Below are 10,675 nucleotides of genomic sequence, written 5' to 3' on the forward strand. Positions count from 1 at the left end.
CTTGCTTTGGCATGAACCAGCACTGGCCCACTATAGATATCTTCAGATTCCACCACAAGATGGCAGGTTTCTCCCACTCTCTCTTCATTTTTTGTGGATTGGTTCTTCAGAACAAAAATATTTTTAAGAAAAGTATAAATTGTTCATAAGGAGGTCACATGCTGCAAATTATTTTATAACATTAGAATGCAAAATCGGTTTTATAAATTTTAATTTCTAACCATTGAAAACTGAGAGAGCCTAAGAGCTGCTACTCTTTTATTGATTTATTTATTTGTTTATTTTTAAATTTTTGACAGGCAGAGTGGACAGTGAGAGAGAGAGACAGAGAGAAAGGTCTTCCTTTTGCCATTGGTTCACCCTCCAATGACCACTGTGGCTGGCACGCTGTGGCCAGCACACCACGCTGATCTGAAGGCAGGAGCCAGGTGCTGCTCCTGGTCTCCCATGGGGTTCAGGGCCCAAGCACTTGGGCCATCCTCCACTGCACTCCCGGGACACAGCAGCGACTGGCCTGGAATAGGGGCAACCGGGACAGAATCCAGCTCCCCAACCGGGACTAGAACCTGGTGTGCCGGTGCCACAAGGTGGAGGATTAGCCTATTGAGCCACTGCGCTGGCTAAGAGCTACTCTTGAGAACATGTGATTCCTTGGAAATTATTCTATCCCTTAATCCTTTCAAAGCATTCTGCTCAGGTCTTAAGAGAATAATGTAGCACTTGGGAACAAAGATGCAGCCCAGGAGCCCTGCACTGGAGGCCAAGATGGAGAAGACCTCCACAGCCACCATGACCTTCCCCTTGGTGCTGTGGTAGACAGGCAGGAAGGTCACCCAGACACTGCAGAACACCAGCATGCTGAAGGTCAGGAACTTGGCTTCATTGAACGTGTCAGGCAGATTCCTGGCTAGGAAAGCCACAGTAAAGCTCACCAGGGCCAAGGAACCCAGGTATCCCAGGACACAGTAGAAGGCAGTGACTGAGCCCTTGTTGCACACCAGGATGGTGTGGCCATGCTCAGAGTGTGCATCTGTGTCAACAAAGGGAGGAGAAGTTCCAAGCCAGATGGCACAGAGAGCCAGTTGGATCAGGGAGCAGATGGGAATAATGGAGTTAGGTGCCCCTGATATCAGCCAGTGTCTCATCCTTCTCCCTGGGGCAGTGACCTTGAAGGCCAGAACCACAGTGATAGTTTTGGCCAGGACAGTGGAAACAGCCACAGTGAATGCCACTCCAAACGTGGTCTGCTGGAGGACACAGGTGGTTGTGTTGGGATGACCAATAAACAGTAAGGAGCAGAGGAAGCAGAAGATGAGGGTGATCAGCAGGATGTAGCTGAGACAACGATTGTTGGCCTTGACTATGGGAGTGTCTCGGTGCTTCACAAAGACCCCAAGAACAACAGCAGTGAGGACAGAGAAGCACAGAGCTGTGCAGACCAGGGTCATCCCCAGGGGATCTTCATAAGACAGAAAGGTCACTTTTTTGTAGAAGCACTGGTCTCGCTCTGTGTTGGCATACTGAAGATCTGGACACTTCACACACTGGTCCATATCTAGTGAGAAACATACGATAACATCATCCCAAGTTCCTGATTCACAAGGACCCAACTTAGCTAGTTTAGGCCAGTAGTCCTTATTTGATGTTGAAATAGCCTATAATATGACATCTACAAATTATTGGCCATTATTCATGCCCATCGTCCTCATGTTAGCAAGTTATTACTTCATCTCCCAAAGTACCTTACATGCTCATGAGTACATGCTCTTTTTGTCCTAACAACGTCCTAAGGGCTACTCTCTGAACCTACTCATGGTACTTTAAAAACCTACCTTTTTTGCCTGTTTCATTTTAACACCACAAATTCATTCTTCATGGTTCCTTCAGATTGGGAAGCGATGGTCAAGATGCCAGGGGTTTCTATGTGTGGTAAAGACTACTCTGACCTTTATACATGGCACATGCTTGCTGCATCCTCACTTTGAACAGGAGCAAGCAGCAGTCCTTGTTTTCTTAAGTTTTCTTAATGAACACATTCTTTCATACATTCAACTTTTTTAAGTTTTTATTTAACAAATGCATTTTTTCATAGATAGAATTTTGGGAATATAGTGGTTCTTTCTCCTAAACCCACCTTCCCATCTTAACTCTCATCCCACCTCCCTCCCCCTCTCCCATCTCCTTCTTTATTATGGTTCATTTTTTAGTTTGATTTTAAATATAGAGGACCAACTCCATATTAAGCATAGATTTGAACAGTTTGTATCCATGCAGACAAACTACATACAGAATACAGTTTGGGAAAAAGGTTGCAGTCAATTCTCATAGTACAACTCATTATGGATGGAGTTCCTACATGGGGAGTAAGTGCACGGTGAATTCTGTTATTCCTTTAACAATTAACACTCATTTGTATGACATCAGTGATCATCCGAGGCTCTTGCCATGGGCTGCCAAGGCTATGGAAGCCTGCTGTAACCATAGACTCCATCAGTATTTGGACACTGCCATAAGCAGTTGGATATTCTATCCTCCTTTCTGATAAGAATATACTGTTTGATGACCATTTCTTTCCACTGAGGTCTCATGGAGATCCTCCATGTAGGCTATTTTTTTGCCAGAGTCTTGGCTTTCCATGCCTGCAGTAAGCCCTTGTTTTAATGGTGTTATTCCCTCTGGATTCTCATGGCCCTCTCAATGACCAGAGGATCCCAGTTTTATTTCTAATGAGTGTTCATTTAATTATTTATTTATAATTTAATGGAAAGGCAGAGTTTCAAAAGGAGGAGGAGAAGTACTAGGGAGGGAGAGGGAGAGTGAGAGGGAGAGAGAGAAGGACAGGAGGACAGGGAGAAAGAGAAGGGGAAAGAGAAAGAGGGAAAAGAGAAAGGAAGAAATCTTCCACCAGTGATTCACACCCCAAATGATGGCAATAGCTGGAACTAGGCTGTCTTAAGGCAATAAATGGGAGCTTCTTCCTGGTCTCCTACATGGGTGTAGGCTCAGAAACTTGGGCTGTCTTCTGCTGCTTTCTCAAGCATCAGCAGGGAGCTGCAATGGAAGTGAAGCAGCTGAGACTGGAACTGCAGCCCAACTGGGATGCTGGCATTCCAGCCAGAGGCTTCAACTCCTAGCCACAGTACTGGCCCCAGGTTGCCACTCTTAATATCGTGCACTGGGATATTTACTTTGTGAATTTTGGGTGCACAGAAAGCACCCAATGATCTCACTAAACCACATCTCTCTAAGGTACGATCTGGATAGTCATTCTATGGGCAAGCACTGATTGAGAGATCAGCATTAGAAAGCAGATGATCAAGCTCTAGAGAAACACAGAAGAGCTGTACACTTGATACCTTCTGGATAAGATGCCATCCTTGACCAGATTTCCATCAAGGAACACACTGGGATGCTGCCTGTAATCAAAGTCAGTCTGGAGATCACCTTGAACCCTACTGGCATATTTCCACTTTGCTGCCTTTTTTCCTTGAACATGAATTTTCTATCTATCTCTGTCAGTATCCCCTTCTTTTTCTATACATTGTTCCATCAATGTCAGATATCGCAACTTGAAGATATCTTCCAAAATTTAGGTGGTCTTATCTTTGGATAGTTCATACTTTTGAGACATTACATGCGCTCATCTTTCAGAGCTTTGTTTTGCAGAATTTGGAAGCAAAAATAACTGTTTTTTTTTGTATTTAATCTAGTATTCCAGCACTACTTAACTCAATTACTGATTTTTGATTGTATTACACCATCCCAAGATCAGTTGAAAATGGTGCCACTTTTGTATCTTCCTTTATAATAAGTTGCATAGCTTTCATTTCTATTATATGCACAAAGCAGACCATCCTGGGTAATTTCCTGCAGAAGTTGCATTCTTTCTTCAACTTTGTATCCAATCTTCAGCCATAACTTCCATGATTTTAGCATTCTGAAACACACTTTAGGATTGAAAACTGATTCTTCTTTTTGGCATTTTTTTTTTTATTTTTGACAGGCAGAGTGGACAGTGAGAGAGAGAGACAGAGAGAAAGGTCTTCCTTTTTGCCGTTGGTTCACCCTCAATGGCCGCCGCGGTAGCGCGCTGCGGCCGGCGCACCGCACTGATCCGAGGGCAGGAGCCATGTGCTTCTCCTGGTCTCCCATGGGGTGCAGGGCCCAAGGACTTGGGCCATCCTCCACTGCACTCCCTGGCCACAGCAGAGAGCTGGCCTGGAAGAGGGGCAACCGGGACAGGATCGGTGCACCGATCGGGACTAGAACCCGGTGTGCCGGCGCCGCAAGGCGGAGGATTAGCCTAGTGAGCCGCGGCGCCGGCCTCTTTTTGGCATTTTTGAGTTGTTTTGTTCTTTTTTTATAATTCTTAGATCACTTAGATCTATTAAATGTTTTTCTTCAGTTATGCTATTCTTATTACTATTTTTTCAGGGACTATAAACTGAATTACATTGTATGCAAGGCATTGGGCATGATGTAACCTATTTAAAAATACTGTAGGATTTACGTTGTTTCAAATTTCAAATGTGTGAATTTATTTCAACAACAGTGTCTTACAATTTCATTTTACTGAAATATCTGGCAGTATTTGACCAAATGAGTTAAGATGTTCCTGTAGAAAAACAGAATTTTTCCATTTTTCCTGTTCTCTACAGGAGTTGAGAAAAGAGTTCCTTTCCTATGTGAAAGTGTCTAGCACAATAAAAGTACTGAGAATTATTTTAATAATCATGAAGATATTTGGATTTTTCAAAAATTCTCACTGTATTTCATAATATTTCTATCTGGAAATTTCTGAATTTCTTCTATATTCTTCTATCTATCACCATTAAATGATTAAAAAGTTCTAATATTAGTATTTTTATATCTGTGCAGAGATCTCTTAAGCTCTATTTCTGTAACACACAGACACTGTAATCTTGTTTTTAGTACTGTTCCAACTTGCTGAGGTTCATAAATTTTGCTTGTTTTATGAGCACCAACTATAAGCTCTTCCAATTTTTATTTACTTCAGTTTCCTTATAATATCCACATCCTATCTTCAAGGGCTTGCGTTGAATTTGATGTCATTGACCTACCTTGCTATGCATACTTTTTACCATGGATGTCAGCCTGTATTATTTTGACATAAATTTTACTCATGAGTGTATGTGTGTAAGCATATGAATGTTCCTGAAGATTTATGTTTTGATAGGCAATGATTTTTCTCAAAGGCTAAGAGTAGTCTTGTTTATGATATCTGATGAGTATTATCCTCAGCATGATATACTGTATAATTTCTAATACAGTTTTTCATCTTACACACAGTTTGATGAGAGTTGTGCTTTCTCACTCCAAGCATACTATACTTGAATTCGGTGAAAGCATTTTATCTAAACATGCACAAGGAACACAGAGATGAATTTACCTAAATGATTTTACAAATACTACATGTAGTAAAGTATAGTGTTGCAAGTTTTATCCTTTTAAGGATTATTACTGAATATAAGGTTTAACTTCCACCAGAAGGTGAAAAGAATCTTCTCATCAGTCATAATCCACATCTTTTTCTTTTCATGGAGAATAGGAAAATTCTAAGAAACAGGTGTTAATTTCTTCATGAGGCTGGCACTGACTTACCTGTCTGATTGGAAATCTCATTCTCAGGACAAGGTGTGCAATCAAAACAACAGGTAGGCTTTCCCTCCAGAGGGGTTTTCCTGAATCCAGGGCTACAACTCTCACTGCATACCGAACGTGGAGTCTGAGAAAAATCAGATGAGTGTTGGTCAGAGTTGGGACTACTGCTTATGTTCCAAGTAGAGGGTTTTCAAGTCCTGCACAACCTATTCACTTAAACTCTAAACACCTATTTCTGACACAATAATGGCATGCAAGTTTATTTCCAAAATAAATAGATTCAACACATGTGGAGTAACAAGTATGTGTACTGTCCATCCTCAGACACTAAAAACACAACAAAGTATTTAGATTGGGAGGGGTGTGGTTTAATGTCTCTAAGTATGTTTTAATAAGCCAAGTTGCACAAATCCCCATATGAATTGGGGCGTAACAATGTGTACTCTGAATCCTATGATCAGACACAACTTACCTCTGTAATTCCTGTGGCCCACTCTATCAAATTCTCAGAGAGAGACAACTGTTGGCTCTGTGGAACATATGGGGAAAACTTTCCTACTTTAACCTTATGTCCAACACCATACGGAAAATTCAGAAAGTTGAGAATGTCATATTCAGCTTCCAAATTCCTCATGTGATTCAAATTCACGAGGTCACCCGCAGGATTGGTAAGTTGGAGGTTCTTGAGAAATGGGTGCAACTGAAAAAATGCATCATATTCACATGAAGACTGCCCAAGTGATAACACATCAAACCCAGGTTAGAGAAAGCCTTTTGTCTGTAATCACAAATAAACAAAGGGAACATTTTATAGCCACCCAACATATTAAAGCTAAAAACCTGATGAAGACTACATCAAAATAAGTGTGATTTCACTCACTTTCATCCAAAAATAAGGGCAATCAAAAATATCTAACTGTGAAATTCAGACCATTTCCAACTGTGGAGTCCACACTACCAACACTCAATTATTTTCTCAGTGTCCCTAGGACAACCATCTGTAACGCAGTTACCAGAATAAAAAGTATGCAATTTAATGAGATGTCTTATGTACATTGTGGATGAACATACTCAGTAACATTTGACACTAAAAAGTAATAATTTATTTATTTATTTTTTGTCATAAAAGACAGAGTGAGGATAGTAACCAATGATCCTAAGAGTGGCATTTACCAGGTTTGAACAATTATACAGCATTAAGTGGGGAAGAGGACCATCAGTACACACAGGTTGGGAGTAGAGCCATTGGAGGTTGAGTAGAGCTTATGATTACAAAGGAATGAGGCCCAAGTGTGCTAGACAGGGTCTAGAACAAAGGACAGAGTCATGATTAGAGGAGCTAAGAAAGGTGCTGTCTAAGCTACAATTAAGTTTTCTGATTGAGAGGCAAATAGAACCTGACAGAAGGGGCTTGATAATAATCTGTTGGGCTTTAGGCCTTGTAAGTTAAGAGGCCCAGACCTATCTATCTCGTCACATGGGGTATATCCTAAAGGAGGTGTGAACCTCCTAGAGGAAGGCACTCTGTTGACTTTCATTACTTGGCTGGCCTGGGAGGAGAGCTGGTCAGGTAAAGGCAGGTGGCATCTCTAACAAGAAATTTACATTTCTGCCTGCAATGTTGCTGACCCTACATGGCTGTCCCCTCAGCTGCAGTTGTCACTTTGGAAGTTGGGCTGAGTGAAGGGCTTTTCAGCTTAGAGCCGATAAGATCTGTGGCTCTGACCTGGGCATCCTTCGACTCCAGGGCAGGTCCATTTCCAGTGATCCAACTCTTGGCAGAGCTGCCAGGGCTCTTCACAAGCTGACTTCTGCTGAAGCCCAGGCTTACCACATTGAAAGCCACTGCAGTGGACTGGCCTGTTGGGTCTCCTTGAGGGCAGATCACTGTACAGATCAGCCATTAATAGGCCTGCCACCCATTGCTTCTGATGCCTAGCTTTCTTTTCCTCCTGGTTTGTGTTAAAGCAGACCAGAGGATGCAAGTCAAGGGAGTTCCCAAGTCCCATCTCTAATCTTCTGTGGCCTGAACTACAAGTCTATAGTCACAGGCATGTTCTGTAGTAGTTTTTCTAAGGTAGACAATGCTCATGAGGAAAATTATATTCTCACTTTAAAACTTTCTTTCCCTTTGGTCTGAAAGGGAGGTTTTTTCTACTTACTGTATACTTCGCTGATGGCGAAGTGAATCTAGCTATGAGATTATTATTTAAGTTATTATTTGGCTATGCTATTCCAGAAAAATGTTAGCCATCTCTTTTATAAGGTCTAAAGATTAAATTGTGCGTCCTACAGATTCCTTCAATTTAATGAGAGGTCTTATGTACATTGTGGATGAACATACTCAGTAACATTTGACACTAAAAAGTAATATTTTTTTTTACTGCTGAGATTGAAAGTGGAATGACACAGTCTAGGTATTCACAAGTCATAATTAAATTGACAGGATGGGAGAGTAATTTTTAAGATACAGCACTGATGCTTATCCAAGTTACCTTCCCACTTGAAAATGGAACCCTGTTTCTAATCACAAATTATAAGCAAAGGCTCATTTATATCTTTTGATTGAAGAAAGGACCCCAAGTTATTGGTTTGAAAACCCATAGAAGCTTTTAAGGGGATCATTCCAATAATACATGTCATGTAAAGGAAACCAAATTACCTGCCAGGGAGAAAATGCCACCCTTGCCCCATTGTTCACTGGCTGCATTTCTAACTCTTGTAGAAGCATCTCATGTACGCTGTGGGCCACAGCATACACAGCATTTTATATGTTGTAACTCCCATCACTCATGGTCATATCAAAATGATGTGGAGGCAATGATTCCAAGGAGGCATTCAGTGGACAGTTCTGCAAGGTTTTGCAGGATGGCCCAGTAACTGAGCAATCAAAAGCCAATAACCAGAATGTAGAGAGGTAAATGTCTTCTGGGTATTTGGAAGGGTTAGCTGTCCGAAGAAAGTTTCTGAAACCAGAGATCTCACTACGGTGGTGAGAAAAAATGAGAGTCCCATGGAAGGAGTGGAGCAGGAAATGTTCCTCAGAACTGGCAAAATCCCACTGTGAGGTGGTGACCCAGACTTTCCATATCATTACACGTTCCCATGTTGGAAAGCTGACACCTATGAGTGAATCAGTGTCACAGAAAAGAATCACCACATTTGCTGATGATTTTAGGATCTGGATATGAAACCTATTCTGGAGTAAAATATGAGACTCCTCAGTGGCTGGGATCAATTCCACAAAGTCCACACAAATGCCATTCTTCTGCATCTCGACTTTCAAATCGGACATAAACTGAATACCTTTTGGGAGGTCTGAGATGGCCAAACCCACCCAGGTCCACCTGAAATGAAGCATCAAGGAGATCATGCCAAGGGCCAAAGAAGTGTCTTTGGGTGCCATCTGATAGACAGAAGGAAACTGACCACTGTCACTCAGAAGTGGTTCAAAAGCCCCAAGAGTCAGCTATGGGAAAATGTGAGAAATCTGTGTAAGGTTATTGCTGTAGTAAACAATCTTATTCCTGAAGAAATTAAGCAAATGATGGATGTATCAGAAGATTTTAGAATATTTCATTTTTCTCATCTCCTACTACATATAAACTTCCTAGTTCATGAGTCATTAGACTCACAGGTTGAGGAAAACATTTCTCACATTCCTCACCCACATCACTTTAGAACAAATGTGGCTACTCCACCAAATCCCTGCAACCTTCTCCTTAGAATATACACTGTGTGAAATATATAAGGTCTCTATTACTTAAACTTCTGGAACTAAGTAAGGCACCTAAGGTGATGTGCTTTTTCCCTCTCTTTCCCTTACACACTCACCTGTGGAATTTTGTAGAGTTCCAGCAGTGTCCCCATTTGGACAGCAATGCTGGTTCCTGATATTACGGCTACAGACTTGCTCTGTTTCCTACATGTGTAATTAGGAACGTCCTTTTCCAGGCCCGCAAGCCAGATGAAGGGATTCTCCATCACCTTCATGTCACTGTGCATGACATTATAGAGATCAAATCCCAACGTCACATTGGGTAAAAGATGGGGGTTTTTGTTGATCTCCTCAATAGCAAAAACCAAGGCCAGAACATATTGGTAGTTTTTGGACTGAAACCTGCATGAAAGGCACAAGGATCTTTAAGGGAGAAGCCTGCAATCCAGATTATCATCAATTCTACTGTGATTACTCTGACAGATGGATTGGTCATGGTCAAAAATTCAAATGTTCTAATCCTTATATGTATATTTGCTTAGGACAGAGTGTCAAGAGCATCACATTTGCAGGACAGTTGTCCTCACCAGAACCAAAGCTGCTAGTATGTTTCTCCTGATCACCCAGCGTAAAAGATTCTAAAAAATAAGATCTGCTTTTACACCATAATGTCACATCATTAAATGCTTCTTGAAATAAGAGTCATATGATCATAAGGCTGCAGAATACAATGGGAAAAGAGAATAACTCAGCTGAAGGCTATATAATCAGAAATTTGGATGACATCAAAGCATGGAGAATTGTAGATGGAATTCTGGAGTTTATTGAGAAAAATCTCTTCCCCATCAAATGTACCGATCAACCACCATCCCAAGCCAGGAAAGTGAAATCAGATTCAGAGCCTGAAAGAAGGGAAACAGTGAGAAGGGAGGAGCATTTTAGAGAAGCCGGAAACACTCCCTGGGTGGACTTGAATCTATCTATCTATCTATCTATCTATCTATCTATCTATCTAGAAAACATTTATATTTAGCTATAAAAATGTATCTTAAAGAGGAGCAGAAGCAGAATAATCCCCCTTCTGAAATGTATTTTTCCCAGAAAAGGAAAGAATCAGGGCCACATCATGAGTGTTATAGATTCCAAACATTAAATTTCCTATGTTCATCATTAAAATATATTATAAAATTATTATATTTGTGCAAAGGTGTTGAGCTGAGATTACTTTTAAGTAGTGAAAACTTACTCTCTTGAATATCTTTTCTTCTTTACAATGTAGAAGAAATGAAGTGTTCTCATGACCCAAATCTAGCACGTACCAGAAAAGTTTGTGAG

At 41.1% G+C, this 10,675-nt stretch overlaps 1 protein-coding gene across 1 annotated transcript; it reads right to left on the minus strand.

Annotated features, from left to right (window-relative positions):
- Positions 1-620: 620 nt before the first annotated feature.
- LOC133749990 (vomeronasal type-2 receptor 116-like) lies at positions 621-9,738 on the minus strand. Its single transcript, XM_062179359.1, is given in 5 exon segments — positions 621-1,555; positions 5,623-5,746; positions 6,095-6,322; positions 8,285-9,091; positions 9,457-9,738. Coding segments are annotated over 5 exon segments (2,265 nt in total). The 5' UTR covers positions 9,628-9,738.
- Positions 9,739-10,675: the final 937 nt, after the last annotated feature.

This window comes from Lepus europaeus, chromosome 20 (assembly GCF_033115175.1).
Source record: "Lepus europaeus isolate LE1 chromosome 20, mLepTim1.pri, whole genome shotgun sequence".
NCBI classification, from domain to species: Eukaryota; Metazoa; Chordata; class Mammalia; order Lagomorpha; family Leporidae; genus Lepus; species Lepus europaeus.